The following is a 19,169-nucleotide window of genomic DNA, read 5'->3' as shown; positions in this document are numbered from 1 at the left end:
TAGGGAAAAGAGGGAACTTTGTGGGTAAACAAAACATAGTTTGGTGTAAAAGGCAGGAACGAATAAAATAAATAAAAATAACGAATTGAGAATTGTGTCCGAAAACAAACCAAAATCAGCTGTAGAATTAAAATAGTAAAAGAAAAATGGAAATGATTATTAACAGGCTCTTGGTTAGCTGTTAGAAACATTTATCTACACCAGAGTTGGAGTCCTTGATATGGCCAATGATGTACACTTTGGACAGTAATGTCACAGTTTGATCTCCACATTGAAATGGACACTTTTAGTCTTATCATCCAATGATCTGCTTCAGTGCAAGATGAGAATGAAGACAAGCTCCAGTCACTACATTAAAATAAACAAACATTTGTGTCTATAACTCTAGAAAGGAACATATTACTCTGAAAATAATCCTAACCCTTAATAAACATGAGGGTGAGTAGAAAATGAGTGAAGCTTGAATTTTGGGTGAACTATCACTTTAATGTTTTTTGTTGAAATATTCATGAAGTGATTTTTATGAACAGCTGTTATGCGGATACACACCTATCGCCTTTCAAGCTGCTGCCTGTGCTGGGATTATGACGAATTGACAATAAACTGTGCAGTCATCACATTTGTATGCTGAGTCCAAGTCATGTGACTCCAGGTTCCACCAGCTCTCTCTCTTTTTGTTTTTCCCAGCACAGACATGAGCAATCGATCCATTGAACCACAGCAGAGTAAACACAGTTGCAACTGCAGCTCATCAATATGTCAGTCGCCATGGATGGAGAACAGAATCACTGCTGAGAACCACGCATGCTATTATTCCAATACGCACGTTTGAGTGTGCGTGTGTGTGCGTGCGTGTGTGTGTATTGCAGTCCCCTTCAAATCTTGACTCAGTGTCCGCTCTCTTCCGCCCACTGCGTCTGTCTGCACCAAAAAAAAAAACCCGAGAACAAAACACTCCTGTGTTACTACAGCAGCACCATTACGCACAGACACAACACCAAGTCCACGCACACGCGCCTGCGTGGACGCAGATTGTGGGGGGGGGGGGGGTACAGGGGGTGCCGCGTCGCAGGAGAGTGGATGACATCATGTCTGTGGAGGGGGGTGGGGGTCGTTTGGCGGGCTGTGAAAAACAGATGCTGGCCCCTGGATGCGGAGTTAAGAGTGATGGAAGGAGGGTGAGATGAGGAGAGAGTGTGAGACGCAGACGCGACGCACACTTCCCAGACACGCACGCCTGCTTCCCCCCCCTCTGAACAAATACCTCCACGCACGCGCGCAATGACGCACTGTGATGAAAAGCAGTGATCGAATGCATCAAAAGTACACAGGTGTTGAGACCAGGTCAGGCTGTGGTGCGTGTCAGGCTGTGGTGCGTTCAAATGCTTCTGGAAAAAAAAAACTTACCTCCACACTTGTCCCATCTGGAAGATGTGGACCCCGACTTGCCAGACCCAGACGGACGTCCGGCAACATTGTTCCCGCTGCAGGCTGGCGGTCCTCCTTCTGCTGAGCCCCTCCACGGAGCCCAGACCCCCACCCGTGTAATCCTGCACGAACCACCTGAAGCTGAGGATCTGGACCAGCACCGAGGGCACCAGCACGAAGAACAGGGTCAGACCTGACCACAGGAATCGCTGCTCGTGGTAATAGTCGACGGCCAGCAGCAGGTCCGTGCCCACGTCCCAGAAGAAGACCCCCAGCGCCAGCACGATCCACAGGCAGTCCAGCCAGAGGCGCTGCTCCTGCGGGGGCTTGGCCACCCCTCGCCCCTTCCCCCGGAGGTAATGCAGGCAGGCACTCCGGCAGCCCCAGTAGCACGACGAGGTGTTGCAGCAGTGGCAGATGTGGAAGGAGCTGCCGCTCCTGGGGTCGTCCTCCCCGGCGCCCACCACCTCGTCCAGGTTGTGTAACTGGGCGAAACCGGTGACGACCCCGCGACCATCAGATTTGGCTGCCATCTTCCCCTCTGATGTTCCCACCTCCTCCTCCGGCTTCCGGGCTCGGTGACGACACTTCCCTGACACCTGTTTCCAGATCCAGATGTGGGAGCCATCTAGCAGCGGGGGGTCGGCGCGCCGCCGCGGCCCCTGAGCCCGGACCGCGCGCCTCTGGCACCGCGAGCGCACCGCATCTCCAGCTGCGGTCACGCGTGAAAACAGGAGTCTGGTCCACGAATTGGAAAGATTCTGGATCCAGGGGAAGTCCGGCAGGAGCGTTCACCTGCGCGTCATCTTCATGGGAGTCCCGCCGCTGCTGCTCCTCTCGACTCTGAGCAGACAGTCCTGTCCCAGGCCACCTCCCCCTCTCTCGCGCACACACACGCGCATACATTAATTTCTCCTCCCCTCAACGTGGTTGCCATCTAGTGTTTCTTTTGAACCTCATTTATCTCCCTCTCTTTCTCTCTGCATGATTGTGTGAGCAAGGATTTTACTTCAATAATACTTGTGCAATATGTGTTTACAAATGTTGTCAAATCATCATTTAATGACAATTAAAATGTTGCCATTCTTTACAGCACCAGGCCAGGCCTATGTTGTTTTGATTGTGATTTCAAAGGTATCAGTATGTGACTCTTGACTATTTTATCTTCATATTCAAACTCTATATGGGACCATTTGTTAAACACAAACCAGTCCGGGCTTCTGTTGAGTCAGCTCTATGATGAGATGTATATTATATACTTGTTTGGTTTGAGCATTGCAAAAAAAAAAGGTTGCTTTACAAGACTAAACTGACTTCCACATATCCATACAGTCCTATTAGCATGTATAAGAACCAAATCAGAATACAGTTTAAATGTAACTTCGAAACACCTTGGAGGTATTGAAAGTATTAATACTAATAAGATTTGGAAAATATGATCAAATATATTTATTTTCCTGTGTGTGATTGTTGTCATGTTTCGAAATGAAGGAGAGAAGATTTCGTTTTTTTCTTTATGCGAAAATGGGGGAAAGTGAGAAAGAACCATCATAGTACTAGACTGACTTCGAGACCATGGCTGTTCAAGTTCAAGTCCCTTTTTGAAGGAGATTGTTGAAATATCTGAATAAGAATGAATAGAAGGAGATCTCCAGAGGGATTAATTAAGTCCATCCATCCATCCATCCATCCATCCATCCATCCATCCATCCATCCATCCATCCATCCATCCATCCATCCATCCATCCATCCATCCATCCATCTATCTATAGTAGGATCTTTAAAAGCAACCTCAGGATTTCTCTGACCATGTTTGGTCTGAGACCAGGCGGACCATCAAATGCATTCTCATGACTGAACTTATCTTCTACAACCTTCGCTGCTGTATTTTCAGTTCATCACAGTTTTCATCAAATGTATGCTCTGTGGGCTGGATAGAGGGAAGACAGCAGAACCAGGAAGTGTTTATATACAGTGTGGTCCAGTCTTCACACTGGGGTCATGACATGTCCATGGCCATTAGCTGTCAGCGAGTAGAGGGTCAGATGGAGAAAGATATCCATGTGGAGGGCAATTATTTCTATGAAGCAGTAATGAGGCGTCGACCATTTGCTGGATGTCAGAGAGCAGGCTGGCTTACACACAATTGATCTGCCGGAGAATCTATAGGCCTGTACGTTGGTTGCTAAGAAACAATGAGGAATTCAACTGCATTCAGATCCAGTGGTGGGTTGGAGTCCCCCGGGCGAGTGGAGATGGTGAGGGTGCCGCTGGCTCGCTGTGATTGCACTTTTGCCCCCACTGTGACCTTATTGAGCCTAAAATGTGCCCATAGTTTAATCTTTTTTTCTTCGCTGATTTCCAGTTAGAGGGTGCGGGGAGCAGTCCAGTGCTGAAGCACTGCTGAGGTACAGCTAAATTACGTGTTTATAAAGTAGATTCATACAATCTAGCTTGAAAGTGTGCTTTACTGTTATGTTACAAAATGCTTAAAAATCCTTTGTTTCAATTTTTACATCTGAGAATAAAACCTGTCCACAGAGTCATGTTACGACTGTCTTTTATCTACTATTCACGTGAAAGTTATCATAATGTTAAAATACTAAAATAATATAATTTGCTTGATGTTCTTATCCATTTTTAAAAATAAAGGTTGTTTCTCACAACCCTGGTAGGTAACGATCAAAGGTAGGAAATTACATTTCCTCAGGGGCAACGTTTCATACAGTGGATAATTTAATGGGCCATCAAGAAAAATTATGGAGCAAAAAACATAAATATAATGATAAAAAAAACAAAAACAATGATCAAGCTAAATATGCTACAATTACACTATTGTATTTAATATTTTAAAAAAGGTCAATCTGATATAAAAGCACTTTTTATATTTCTAATGGTTGAGTAAGTACGTGGGTGACTTAGGTCAGTCTGTCAAACTGAGCCTGAGAAATCTGGGTGTTGTATTTGATAAAGACATGTCTCTTATTAAACACTGCAGAAAACTGACCAGAAACAGTTTCCTTTAACTGAGAAAAATCACTTAATTTAGGTGTCACAACACGATCTGGAGCTTGTAATCCATGCATTTGTGTCTTCTCGTTAAGACTATTGTTACAGATTATTTTCGTGTCTAAACAAGAAGGGGTTGTTTTGCCTGCAGTTTATACAAAACTGTGCAGCGAGAATTCTGACCCGCTCTAGTAGAAGAACTCATATTTCCCTAATCCTTTAAACTCTTCACTGGCTGCCATTTTCTTTCAGGATCAATTTTAAAATTCTGGTTCTTACTTTCAGATCTATTCATGGTCAGGCTCCTCCTTACATCTCTGATCTGATCCAGCCTTACACCCCAGCTCGGGCTCTGAGGTCTGTGTTCCAGAATCTACTGATGGTTCCTGAACACGCTTCTGGACCAGAGGAGAGAAACCCTTCCAGACTGTTGCTCCTAAGCTTTGGAACTATCTTCCTGTCTCTCTGCACGTCTTGTGTAGGCTTTTCCTTATCTTTCTGGGAATCCTCCGTCTTATGTGTCTTGGCCTTTGAAAGTATATGCTTAAACTGTGTATTGTTTTTCATTTTTAAAGCGCTTTTTGACCCCGGTCTAGAAAGGCACTTTACAAACAACCCGTACTTACAATAACAACAGTCCTGAATTAAAAACCTATAGATATATTTAGAGTTGAACTATGAATAATAAAGGTAAAAACGTATTATTGAGTCTCTTAATGATATTCACCTCAAGAGGGCCACATAAATACAGTTAAATGGTCGCATGTGCCTGCACTTTGCCCAGGTTTTGGTAAACGTGATAACTTGTTTCAATAAATAGATGTATTGTCATTCATTATTCCACCTATAGTGCATATTGTCCATTTATCATTGTCCCTTAGTTGGTACAAAAGGCTTTGATCACCCCTTTCAATGAGCCAGTAGATACTTCTGTACCTGTACCTTCTGTAAGTTGCTGACATTAACTGGGATAATGAAAAATGACCTTTTAATGACAACACAAATGTAAACAAATACAAATATACAAAAATAGATCCAAAAAATCTGCCCTTTTGTTTCTGATCTATAGTTTATATTTATACTATACTATACTATTTATACTTTTTTACTATATTGAGTTATAATTTATAATTTTTTACTCCTACTCCAGTCAGTTGTAATCTTGCCCAGCTTTGTTTATACAGTGAGTCTCTTGGAGGTGGATACTTGCGGGATTGATGATGCACAGTGACACACCTTGATGCTTGAGCAATCACAGCAGGGTGGGCATGGTTGTGATGATTGTGAGAATAGTTTTCAGTGGGCGGGACTTAATTACACACACACACTCACACACACACGCAAACGCACACTCACACACATCTGCACACACACACTCACACACACCTCACATTCTCTCCCCCCTCTCTATCCTCTGTATCTTCTCCCCACTTGAGTCTGTTTACCTGTGTATTATATTAATTTGCAATCGGCCTGATCAGTTATAAGGAGACTGCCTGCCTAGAGCCTGATCCTTTAAAGGTTTCTGCCTCCTAAAGGCAGTTTTTCCTTCCACAGTGATGCTGTTATCGTAAGTTCTTGGCAGGGAACTAGAGATGCACTGGTAGCATAGAGCAAGTTTAAACCAACAATGTAAATAATAAACCATGAATCCACAGATTAAAATCTTTGTAAATAATACAAACATACACAGATAAATGTAGGCTGTGCAGCTCTGGTCCCATCAGGTCCAATATTTAATGAACCACAACAACAACTAAATTAGCTATCTATGAAAAACTGTTGTTGGACAATGGATACCTCACCACAGGATGAACACAATACTATTATACCCTGTGTTTGTTATTTTTGTTTTTCTTATATATTTTTGTAACTGGTGAAGGTATGCTAAGAAAAAAAAGAAAAGAAAAATAATCTTTTTTTCTCAGTGTTATAAACACAACATGGGATTTTTTTGCTGCTGCTGTTTCTTGTTGTAAATATGTCAAATAGTTCATCATCTGACTTCCATTACTCTTGACTGTCTTGACTTGATCTTCTAAAGTTAAGACATATGTGACGCCTCTCAGAGTCGAGTCCGGACTGACCGCGAAGGCGCTGCTGGCCCCCGCGTCCCTCTTTTCAGCGACTCCGTTCTGCTCCTGCTGGACTCTTGTCAGCCTCCCAAGCAGCTCACGCCGACTGCAGCACGTCCGCGTCCGTCTTCTCCACTGCAGAGGAGTCACAACTGAGCTGTAAGATTAATAATAAAAAAAACAGGAGACAAAAAGTCCAAGAAGCAGCTTGAGTGAACCTCTCTCTCGAGAACAGAAGTTTGAAATGAACTAATCCGTGGGGTCCATTTGCACAGATGGATCAGTGGACCAGAGATCCTTGAACTACATATCATATATTTCTTCACACTGTAGAACAGAACCAAGTATTTGTTTGTCAACAAGCCTAAAAAATCTTATTTATTTTCACCCCCCCAAAAAAAAAGAAAAAAGGAAACTGATTGAAAGCTTTTATAGTTTAACTCTGACTTCATGAGGGCATAAGTGGCCCCCGGACCACACCACACCACACAAGTCTGTGTTACAGCCCCACAGAATGAGCTACTGTATTTTTTAACTGAATTGGTTTTTGGTTATTGTTTAAGAAGAGATTGCTTTTCATGCTCATTGAAGGGAAAATGACATGTTTGTTGGTGAATATCTCTAAACCTTTTGTCTTGTCACTCTGTGTCTGAGCCTTCAATTTCATTCTCTTGTTTATAATGCTCTCTGACTGATGCAATTACACTTGATTATGCACAGACACAAACAGCAATAAACAAATAAGTATGATTGATAATCAGCTTTCGCTCTTTCACTTAACAATGAAATCTATTTGATCTTTCTCTGATTACAATAACCCAAGAAATAAAAGTAAATATATAAAGATGGGTTTTTTTTTGTTCTTTTTAAATGCTTTATAAGTTAATATGAACACTGAAGCTTTTACACTTGGTGTATGTTGTGATTTTAGTGATAATAGGTAACAAAAATAAAGACTTGGTTAGTTATTTAGGTTGTTGCCCTACAACAGGAAGTTGTGTCATCCTCACTTATGGATGTATTAGTTATTTAAACAGGTTGTAAATGATTTACTAACATTTAAAAATCGTGTTTTATTTAAATACTGTCATATGTTTTATTAATTAATGATTATTAAAGTATTCTAACTACTGAACTGAAGATGAAGAGTGTGTGAATGAGAATAAGAAGACAAAGAGATCCATCCATCAGGAGGAAGACAGATAAATGAGATGGCACTCGTGTGGATGACTTTTGGATACGCTGCTACAAATTGAGCACATATTCTTCAGAGTGGATTTTTAATTTTCACTCCTTCTATGTGTCTACGTGCTTTATCTCACATGCTCCAGGGGTTTTCTTACCATCCCTCAGTTTGATAAAGAGAAGGATTTAAATTCCTGAAAGCAACTTTTGGCAGCAATTTATTTATATCTAATGTTAATATTAAGATAGCGGAATACAAATGTGTCGAAGTGGGTTCACCCTGTTCACCCCCAACCAGACATTTAATTTAAATTCACTATTGTGTCTTCTAGTCTGTCACTTCTCAAATGACTTGCATGCACAGAAGAAAAAGTGAAATCTTCCAGGACCACTTCATCCTTCTTTTTGTGATTTTGTGTATCTAATAAAAAAGAAAATGTGTGCTAGTCAACAGGTATTAAATAGGAGGGTAGTCAAATGGACACTTGTGTGTAATTTCTTGGATGAAATGTGGGCTTGATGCAGCCAGAGTGTGAAAGACGCCGTCCACATTTAATCATTGTTATCAGCTGTGACTGATTTGCTATTTTGGACGAGATTATAATGATTCATGGGTGAGACTTGTTCTTTTCCGAATGGATGAGTCATCCTGTGATAAGTGTGGGAGCCAGCTGTCATTCCAAACTTCCGAAACCCTTAAATTGGATGCATTTGAGCGCCACTCTGGTGGAAAAAAATAATGAATGTCCTCTAAATTAAATTGTCTGGATATGTCGCGCAAGGTCATGGTAAGTATAATTCAATTGAAACTTGTTCTTTGTTATTTTACCCAGACAGACATTCAGCCAAATTTAACTCATTTATATACTTAATTTTATGGGAACTCCGGTTTCCTCCCACAGAACAAAAACATACATAGGTTGATTGGGAACTTTACTAAATTGTACATAGGAATGAGTGTGGGTGAAAATGGTTGTGTGTCTTTGTGTGTCCTGCGACCGACTGGCACCCTGTCCAGGGTGTCTCATGCTTCTCGCCCAATGAAACTGGAAAAGGCCTTTACCACCTTAAAGAAAATTAATGAATTACTGAATTAATTTTTCAGCTTTCTAATCTTATCTAGCTTTGTTACTTGTGCTTTCTCTTTATTTCTATTTGTTCTTGTTCTTATTTTTATTTTTTATGAATAATTGCTGTATTGCTGTGTCTAATTGGAAAAAAAACAATTTCAGTAATCAATAAAGTTCTACCTAACCTTACCTAACCTAACCTAGATCCTTTGGTGATTTAAAAAAAAAAAATTGAACACCCTGTGATTGAAATTAAATTTGGATTGAAATGTCTGAACTTGTATGCACATTTTAAGCATGTTTTCATGTTTAATGATACATATCAAATGTTTTACTTGTGCATCGTTCATTATTCCTATATTTCTTTCATATATTTATATATATGCTCAAGCTGAAGCAGTTTCTGATGAAGTGTTGGCTGAAATGTATTAAAATTGCTCAAGTTAAAAGCTTATATAGCAGTAAAATGTTATGGTGGAAAATGTCACCACCTAGTGTCAATATTATGCCATCAACATTCAGAATCAGAAACTTTTATTGCCAGTGTTGTAAAAACAACAAAGGGTTTTTTTTGGTAGTGGCAGTACAGAATAAAATAATAAAAAATAATGCATAAATTCCATATTAAACTAGTCTTAAATGCAAAAAAAAAACACTGCAACTACATGAATTCTTTTTGCGAGTTTCAATGTTCCTTTGTAAAATCAATCATATGTCAATGAGTAGTTAAACAATTTGGATTCGACACACAAGTAAACAGAAGACTGCATTTATGCATTTTTTAAAAGAATGGAATTTAATGTTTGCTTCCGTTTCGTCAGTGTTTCCAGTCGACGTGTTTTTGTAGACGTACCCCGGTTATCTCGGCACCGCACAGACGGGACGAGCAGGTACTTCGTTGTCAAATAATTACGCTAAATAATGTAAAATATATGAAGTAATGCTGTGCAATAGTTTAACGATGATTTGAGCAGTTGTCATAACAGTGACACTGTCGCTACAAGACATTAGCCGCTTTACTTCCTGTTTTCCACAGCCAGCTGTTCAACGTCAGCAGTATTTGAGGCGTTTTTCTGCGACATTGGATCTGTTCAGGGGCCACAATGGAGTTTGCAGAGCTGATAAAAACTCCACGGGTGGATGGTGTGGTCTTGCACCGACCGTTCTTGGGAACTGTGGAGGGAACGTTGTGTTTGACGGGACACCACCTCATCCTCTCCTCCAGACAGGACAGCAGCGAGGAGCTGTGGCTGCTGCACTCCAACATCGACTCCATAGAGAAGAGGTGACACCATCACACGTTAGCTGCTGTCATGTTTTTCAAACATGGAGGGATATTCTCTAGAGCTGAACGTTTCACAGGCGTCACATGACCTAGTCTAATGGTTGGTTGTCGTCATTGTATTTATTCAGGTAGAGTTACAATATTCAGAATCCCCCAAAAGTAGGAAATAGTACATGAAGGGGAGATGGCGCAACATTTTAATTTTTCTGGTCTGGTCAAGTGTTGTCTGTGAACTTCTAACTCTGTTATTCGGAATTCCTAAAAGGACACTTATCCAGGTCACTTCAAGGAAAAGGTGCTGTTTTTATAAATAATATATTTACTTAGCCAAAGTATTTTGCAAACGAAAGTATGACTGAGTAGAAGGTAGAAGGTAGTACCTTTTTCAGAATAACGTGTCTCTAGTGTCAATGATGTATTTAAATAATAGCGAAACAAAAATGAAAACAACGAGAGTAACATTACATCTAAAAAATATATTCCAAGGACTAATGAAAAAATATAAATATTGCCTGAACAACAAAAAGAAAAGAAAATGCACATATATTTCTTAAAAATAAAATCATAGGTACATGAGTCGTGTGACTAGAATAAATATCTTACTAAAGAAAGAAGCTGGTACTGCAGCTGCAACACGAGCGCAGGTTTGAAACAGCGAACTCAAAATTGAAAGTAGTATGCTTTACCAATTGAGCTATTCAGGTTAGTGACAAATGAAAGATTGTTAGAGAAGAACTTAAGATGGAAAGGAAATTATTTTTAATTGAATCAACTGTAAATACTACGGGCTGTGATGCATAGATAAATTACAAGCTGCACAAACTCCAAACCCTGGTTATTTGAGGGATTTTATCAAACCTACCCTGACAGGCCAAACGGCCACCAAAAAAGAGAACATATCCGGGCAAAAGAGAACGAATGGTCACCTTAATTTTGGCTAAAGTTGAGTTTTAGCCTAATATACAGGAACACAAAACCTTATGATCTCAAATAAACAAATCATGTTCTGACTTGTATGTTATTTTATTTAGATTTGTGGGATCTGTGGGAAGCATCATAGTGAAGTGTAAAGACCTGCGAGTGATCCAGATGGACATCCCTGGAATGGAGGAGTGTCTAAACGTTGCCAGCTCTATCGAGGTAAGATTAAAACCTTCTTGTACTGTCTTTTCAAAACTGCATCTAAACAACAACAAAAATATAACAATCTTTTCCTCCTCTCAGGCTCTTTCTACCCTCGACTCAGTCTCCCTGATGTACCCCTTCTTCTATCGGCCCATGTTTGAAGTCAAAGAAGACGGGTGGAATACTTTTCGTCCACAGGATGCATTTAAGGACTTAGAAACTATGGTGCGTAATATCAATATCCAGGAGTCAGTCTCATCCAGTTTAGCTTTAATTTGTGTCATCCTTTTACTGCATTCTTGAAACATGTTTGTTTTTTTTCTTATTCTTTTGACCACAATCATGATCTGGGCTTATAAACCTATTTATTATTATTATTTATCTTGTTGTTTATTCGTTAAAATGCACAAAAAAAAAGGTATTGTGTCGAGAGCAACTTCACAGGGGACTGCTTTTATAGCACACTAAAATTTAGGTGAGAAATTGAGGAAAACTAAAATCATTTTTTAGTTACTACGACCCTGTATAATCTATTTATTGGTTTCCATTTTTGTGCTAAAACATGTTCAATGTCGAACTTATTTACTTGATAAAATGTCCTAGAAATTAAAGTGTAAATTGTGCATTGCTGTTTTGAGAAATTAAAAAAGAATACCTCTTTGACTAAGAACTTTTAAAAGTTATTTTTGTAATGTCAAACTATTAAAGAAAATACTGTATTTTGTTTGGATGACCAATTGCGAGGGATACTATTACATTGTTTCTTAAGTTATACACACAAAGCACACCAAACCCTCTTTTTTAACTTTAAAAAACACATTTTTTACAATAAATTAATAAATACATGATATATGTACGGAATCAAGATTTTATAATACATGAAATGCTTTAAGAGATTGCTAAGAGGATAAATGATCAGATGCTCAAGAAGAGTAGATGATGAGAAGGATTGTGGAGAATGAGCAGTAGGTGATAAAGAGAAAAAGAGAGTACAGACCACAAATACAGTATTGGAACAATTGATCAACAATTCTCACAGAAATATCATGATTTTAAATGTTTTTGTATTCACATGTTTATTTCATCTCCATTTTAATACAAAAATCAGTAAACTTTGTTTATACACGGAGAAAAAATATTTTCTGGCTTATAAGAGTAGAGGATGACATTTTTGCTCTTATTTAGATTTCCTTTTTTGTAACATTTGTCCTGCTCTTCTGCATAAAGAACCCATCCGTTCATTTAAAACAAGTACTAATACATAGGATTATTGTCAATAATAATAACTCACAGCAGATGTTTGACTGATAATAACCTTCTTCTTCTCACAGACAGATGAATGGAGGCTGAGTGACGTCAACACAGACTTCCGAGTGTGTTCGTCATATCCTCGTCAGGTGGCGGTCCCCAAAGGTATAGACGATGACACGCTGAAGAAGGTCGCCACCTTCCGTCACGCTGGTCGCTTTCCGGTCCTGAGCTACTACCACAAGAAAAACGGCATGGTAAGACCCGTGATTATTCCCGGTGCAGAGCTTCATCGCACCCACCATGACCTTTGATCCCAGGTGATGATGCGAGCGGGACAGCCACTCACCGGCACCAACGGACGCCGCTGCAAGGAAGATGAAAAGCTGATCAACGCAACGCTAAGGCCGGGAAAACGTGGCTACATCATCGACACACGCACCATCAACGTGGCACAGCAGGCCAAGGCCAGAGGCGGAGGCTTCGAGTCTGAGGCCAGCTATTCACAGTGGAGAAGGATCCACAAGGCCATAGAGAGGTCAGCAGTCAATTTATGAGATGTTTCAGATATTTTGAGCTCAATTTGCCTCTCATGTAAATATTTGTTACATTAATTTTATTGTCGTGAACTTAACTGTTTACACTGAGAATTGATATGTTCTGTCAGTAGTCATGATTTTGACACACAACATACTTATTTATAGTTTCTCTGATTTGATTTATTTAGTCAATTTATTGATTTCTTTATGTAAGCAGCAATTTGTAATTATATTGTTCCCCTAGTGTCAAAATAATGTAACTGCAATACCACAGATTGTAAATAAGTAATTTGTATTTATATAGTGCTTTCCCATTGTCCTTTGGAACGTATAACACATATTATCAAATGTGTTAAAATAATGTATTGCGTCATAATCTAAAAATTCAAAGTTATTTTACCATATTTATATATATTTACCCACCCTAATGTAAGTAAGTAAGTAAGTAAGTAAGTAATTTTTATTTGTATAGCACTTTTCCAGACCCGGGTCACAAAGCGCTTAAACAATCAAAACAATACTCAATGAAGTATATACTTTAAAGGGCAAGATAAAACTAATGCTGTGTAATAATGTTGTACTGATATGAAATTCAGTTTTTTCTTCAAGATACATATTTTGATTCATTTTCAATTCATCTTGCATTGATATTGGAGGCAGGAGCGCAGCCCAGGACAGAGCTGGCCCTCCTCACCAGTCTGTCCAGCATCTCCCTCTTTCACTATGACTAATAAATAGGAAACGAAAATAAAGTTCTAAAATGTGCCTGGCCACTCATATCAATAGTTTTTTCAGCTGTTAGATTGTGAATGCACAAAGCACTTTGTACATGTTGGTTCAATTGTTGTGAAAGCCAGTGCTGAAAAAATAGTTTTTTTTTCTTTTAAACATAAATACACAAGTCCAAAAAGATTGGATCTGGCTCCCCCCAGTGTCAGAACTGTGTAACAGAAATGTAGTGGAAAAACTGATAAAGGTTCATGTTTTCTTTCTAGTAACTTGAAAAGTACCTCAGTACTTCATATGAAAACACTCTGACAGACTACTGTAAAGCAGTTTGATGGTCATGTTTCACTCCCAGGCTCTTGAAGACCTTTGAGTCTCATAAAAAAAGATGTTTCTAATGTAATTATTAGTTTGACGTCTCCACTCTGTATCCAGATCCAACGTGCTGCAGGACAGCCTCATCAAGTTGGTCGAGGCTTGCAACGACTCTTCCCACAACATGGACCGCTGGTTGAGTAAGCTGGAGGCCTCCAACTGGCAAACCCACGTCAAAGAGATCCTGACCACTGCGTGTCTGGCTGCTCAGTGCATCGACAGGTCAGAGGAGCCAACAGAGCTAAAGACAATGTTGTCGATGTCTTCTCTCACGTGTGTCGGTTGTTTAGGGAGGGAGCGTCAGTGCTGGTCCACGGCACAGAGGGAACCGACACTACCCTGCAAGTGACCTCCTTAGCTCAGATCATCCTGGATCCATCATGCCGGACCATCCGGGGTTTCCAGGGTCTGGTGGAACGAGAGTGGCTGCAGGTGATATAAGTCAAATCATACTTATCTAAATATAATAAAGTCTTTTCCGGTATACTGTAAGTCATTTTCAAAGAAAATTGTGTCAATTGTTTGTGTTATATGATATTTACATTCATTTGATAAATTAGCAGGATTTTATTAAACGTTTTATTGTTTGTTTCCTTTCTTTTTCAAATGTTTTTATTTTATCTACATGTAACTTCTCACTACTGAGTTGCATTTGTTTACCATAGAATCTGATGATTGCTGTTGGTCTATTTAATTTATTTTCATTTCATCTTTTTCTCTTCTTTGATTTTATCTTGCAAATTTGTTCCAATGTTGAAAGAAATATCTTAAGATCTTGATTTAGAACTTTGATTTCTAATAGTAAAAAGTTGAAAACCGTTTTCTCGGGTCTAATTTATGCTTTATTATTCTGGATCTTCACACCCTGTGTCTCTCAAATAACACCACTTTCTACAAATGTGTGTCACAGGCCGGTCACCCCTTCCAGCAGCGCTGTGCCCAATCTGCCTTCTCGAACCTGAAGCTTCGTCAGGAGGCCCCGGTGTTCCTGCTTTTCCTTGACTGCGTTTGGCAGATCCTTCGACAGTTCCCCTGTTCCTTTCAGTTCACTGAGAGCTTCTTGGTGTTGCTCTTCGAGCACGCTTATGCATCCCAGTTTGGAACGTTCCTGGGCAGCAGTGCTGCTGAGAGGTGAGTCCACACTTGAGATCTAAACCTGTAATTGTAATTACACATTTGTACTCGGAAACCACAAAGCCAATATGTGTAATTAAAAACGTATATTTGTAAGGAAATAAACCATGACATATTCCTAAATGTACGAGTACAGGTCAGCAGCCTGAAGTGTTAACCTCCAAAATTGGCATTACTATACAGAAGAGTTGAAAAAAGTACATTTTTATGCTACAAAATAATCTTAAATAAAATATATATATTCTCTGTAAGAATAACTTTGCGTTACATAAGTTGTTTAATTCCTTTAACTTTTGTTCTTGTCTAACTTTCAGAAAGCAATTAAGAATGTATACATTTTTCCTGTAGTGTGGACTGTTTACATTTAAAATCCTTGTTAAATAATCGTTAAATTACACAATTTATGAACAGAACTTTCTATTAAATTACATTTTATTTGATGTTAACTGTCAACGTATAACAGTTACCTTCAGGAACTGAACAGTTTCAGCTAGACTTTATTAGCGAAGTGGCAAAACTGGCCCAAGTGGATCACAATGAGCCAGCATTTGGCGACAGTGCCAAGAAAAAAACTACCTTTAAACAGGCGGAAATCTCAAGCAGAACCAGACTCGGTGCTGACAGCTTACTGACAGGGATTGAGGGAGAGAAGAGACGGGGACGTATATAGAGAAGGAGAGGAAAAGCAGAGAGATTAGGAAGAACCTTATCTACGTCAAATGACCTAGTCCAAGGTTAGTCACAAACTTGGGCTTTTGTAGTGTGTAGTAGTTGAAAAGAATCCTCAAGATACAACTGAAATGTCTTGTTGTTTGTGTTTAATGTTGGGGTTGTCAATGTGTCGTGATAATTAGTTACAGCAACTGTTCAGAATGTTCAAAACTAATATGTCTTGCTATGTGTTTTTAAATTGTGCTTACAATTTTCTCATTTTTCTTCAAAAGGGCGGGTAATAACTAAAGTATAACTCTACATGATATATTAGTATAATAGTATAATAGTTCTCTGAGTTTAAAAATGATTCCAAAAGTTTCACATGGAACAAACTTGACATCAAAGTTGAGCGATTTTTTTTTTTTATTATTGCTACCAGCTCTGACTTCTCTAACCCAACAAACCTCCCACTCGCTCCTCAGAGCCAGACTGTCGGTGCCAGAGAAGACGGTGTCTCTCTGGTCTTGGGTGAATCTGCCGCAGGAGCTGGAGCGCCTGAGCAACCCGCTCTACGAGGCCAACGGCCTGGTCATCTGGCCCTCAGTGGCCCCACAGAGTCTGCTGCTGTGGGAAGGTCAGTTCTTTAAAATGGCTTGGAAACGCCCACAGACTTATTCAACTCAGAAAGTAATTTATTTAATCAGTTGCCAAGCCAGAGAGAATATGAACGTGTACTTGTCAGAAAGCAGTTTCACGTTTTGCAACTTTTTACTGCTGATTATTTTGAACATAAGTAACAGTTACCAATTTACTCGTCTAGCTTCTCCAACTAGGTCACTCTCGCCCCTTAATCTCAAATAGAACTTGTTTCAACAGCTAGTCTCTGCTGTCTCACCAAAAGTGCTTAACCCTTGTGATATCTCAGGGGTCAAGGTGAGCCGAAGGTCTGAAAACAACAACCTATCCATAAATACATATGCGGTGGTGCAGGTCATTCATTTGTTTTCGGGGCCGTCGGCTAACCTTGACCCTGAGATAAAACAAGGGATATAGTATTTTCAGTTGGGGACCATCAACAAATTTTAAACTCAGTAACCACCTTTTTAAAAAAAAAAAATCAATATTACGACTGAAAGTTATTTAATGAAAGGTTATTTTAACACCACAAAAGTAAATTGTTTCCAGAGTCATTTTGTGACTATAAAAAGTATTTAGAATAGTTTTACTGGCATTATTTTTACATTTTTTGGTAAACTAAATTAAAATATGGCTGAATGCTTATATTTATTAAAATATTTTATTAGTTATTTTTCTTCAATGGCTTGCAGGATATGTAACTTGACTTAAAATCTATATTACATTTTTAGAAAAAGCAGACTCAAAGTAAACACGTGAATTGGAAGTGAACCAGAAGACATTACTTTACGACAACTGATTATTTCTTTGAATTACACACTTTATGTTATCAACAGAGAGCTAGTGAACATCTCTTGTGTTTGAGTCTGATCCTAAATGAAATGAAAACGTTGACACAAGTCCTGGTATTTGCAGGTCACTAAACCCTAATCTGAATAAATAAGAATAATTTTAATGCAAAGAAATGAGTCTGATGGTTCATGTCCTCTCGTGGAGCAAATCATTTGGTTTGATGTGTGATTGGTTAATGTTCTGAAACCTTACTTGAACTCGCATATCTTCATCCAGGAGTCTTCCTCCGATGGAACCGCTCGTCCAAGTGTCTGGACGAGGCCTACGACGAGATGGTGCACATCATCCAGTACAACAAGGAGCTACAGAACCGAGTCAACAGCCTGCGCCGACAGCTGGCCCAGCTTGAGACTGAGGACCCTCTGCTCCAGACGCCATAGTGGAGGCAGAGGTGAAAGAAAACATGTGCCAAGTTGTAATTTATCTATTTTGAGAGCACCGGCTGCAAGTACCTCTTGTTTTGTTGAGCTTTATTAACGATTGTCTCTTGAGCAGAAAAACTTTATAAACTTGCTTTTAGTTCGTCATAGAATCTGGTGCACTAAATGTGTAAGGATAATTCAAAGCATTCCACTGACTGCTTCATCGTCACAATGACCATCTCCATGCATACATCCTGCTGAATGTGTGCTTCTCCAGTGGTAACCATGGCAACATGTGAGTCAGCGTTTGACATAATCAGTGTAGGTAGCAGGTCAAACTAGTACGGATGGTTGCATGTTAAAAATGTTTGTATCTTATGGTTAAAGGTGATGCATCACATAATTGCTGAGAAGAAAAAAGGGAAAAAACAAATGACTATAAGTTGATGTAACCGCTTTAACATGCAGCTTCTAATCCATGGCACTTTATGTAGATTTAGGTTCACTAAAGGTTTCAGCTTCTTCACTCTGGTACACTCATTTAAAAAATAAAACCAGTGTGTGTCACTTAATCATTTTCATGATTCATCAATCTTTTTTTTTTAAGAGGTAGGTACTAGAATCATATTATATCATATAATATAGAGGAAGTTTGATTTTGTATCCTGGTGACTTTTTCAAGGTCATTAAAGGTGCTGGGTAGAATAGAATAATAGAAACGGTCTCATATTTCAAGCATGACACAAGCTAAACGTTTGTTATTCAGGGGATTTATTCCGGAAACGTCAATGACCTGAAAGTGTTTCACATTGTTTCTATGGCTCTATCCCTCATGTTTCTTAACGTTAATCATTTCAGTGTATTCTTAATTAATACTGTTTTAGCAGAATCCAACCATCTGTCCTTGATATTTTTGGACACGAGTACAAACTGTTGTTTTGAGGTGAGGTGAGGAGAGAAATGTGCCGCTACAAATTTTAAATATGCCATTATGTCTATTCAGAACCTGAGAAATCCCCATGAATGAGGACAAAGTTTTTTGTTGTTTTTTTCGGTATTTTTTCAAATATTAAACCTTTTTTTCATTATTACAACCTTGTAGTAAAGTAGTAATATAATAAGCTTTGAAATATATTGAAAGGTTGGGGGGAAATTAATTAATTAATGGATATATATGATCAATGGTGGCATGATCAAACTGAATTACATCCTCCAAAACAATTGGCCTTCCTGCCAAGCAAACCCAGTCCAAAGATGGCCTGGACGTCCCTAAAGACGCTCTGACTGTTCAAGATTTAACATGGAAAAACATCACTTATTTCATATATAAATGTGTTTTTAATCCATTTGTTTGTTGATAATGAGCGAATGAACTACACTAGGTCTGAAAACACTTGCCACTTAACCTGTTGATGTTGTCTGAACTGTAACTGTAAATGTAAATAAATTGTAATGATTCCAGATTA

At 39.1% G+C, this 19,169-nt stretch overlaps 2 protein-coding genes across 2 annotated transcripts in view; one reads left to right on the top strand and one right to left on the bottom strand.

The window, feature by feature from the left end:
* Window positions 1-2,222, bottom strand: part of xkr6b (XK related 6b) — a 58,428-nt gene extending 56,206 nt beyond the window's left edge. Inside the window, exon 1 of the mRNA XM_087812590.1 lies at window positions 1,408-2,222. Coding sequence (XP_087668716.1) covers window positions 1,408-1,961 — 554 coding nt within the window. The 5' untranslated portion in view covers window positions 1,962-2,222. The remainder of the gene's footprint in view (window positions 1-1,407) is intronic.
* A 7,369-nt stretch (window positions 2,223-9,591) lies between these two features.
* mtmr9 (myotubularin related protein 9) lies at window positions 9,592-19,169 on the top strand. Its single transcript, XM_087813197.1, has 11 exons — window positions 9,592-9,657; window positions 9,804-10,052; window positions 11,084-11,192; window positions 11,277-11,402; window positions 12,509-12,682; window positions 12,746-12,963; window positions 14,126-14,287; window positions 14,356-14,497; window positions 14,976-15,196; window positions 16,336-16,487; window positions 17,558-19,169. Exons 2-11 carry the CDS (start codon window positions 9,871-9,873, stop codon window positions 17,719-17,721), a joined length of 1,650 nt encoding a protein of 549 aa, XP_087669323.1. The 5' UTR covers window positions 9,592-9,657; window positions 9,804-9,870; the 3' UTR covers window positions 17,722-19,169.

The sequence above is a fragment of the Callionymus lyra genome, chromosome 17 (assembly GCF_982586985.1).
Source record: "Callionymus lyra chromosome 17, fCalLyr1.hap1.1, whole genome shotgun sequence".
Lineage (NCBI taxonomy): Eukaryota > Metazoa > Chordata > Actinopteri > Syngnathiformes > Callionymidae > Callionymus > Callionymus lyra.
This window is presented reverse-complemented; position numbering and strand designations above follow the sequence as displayed.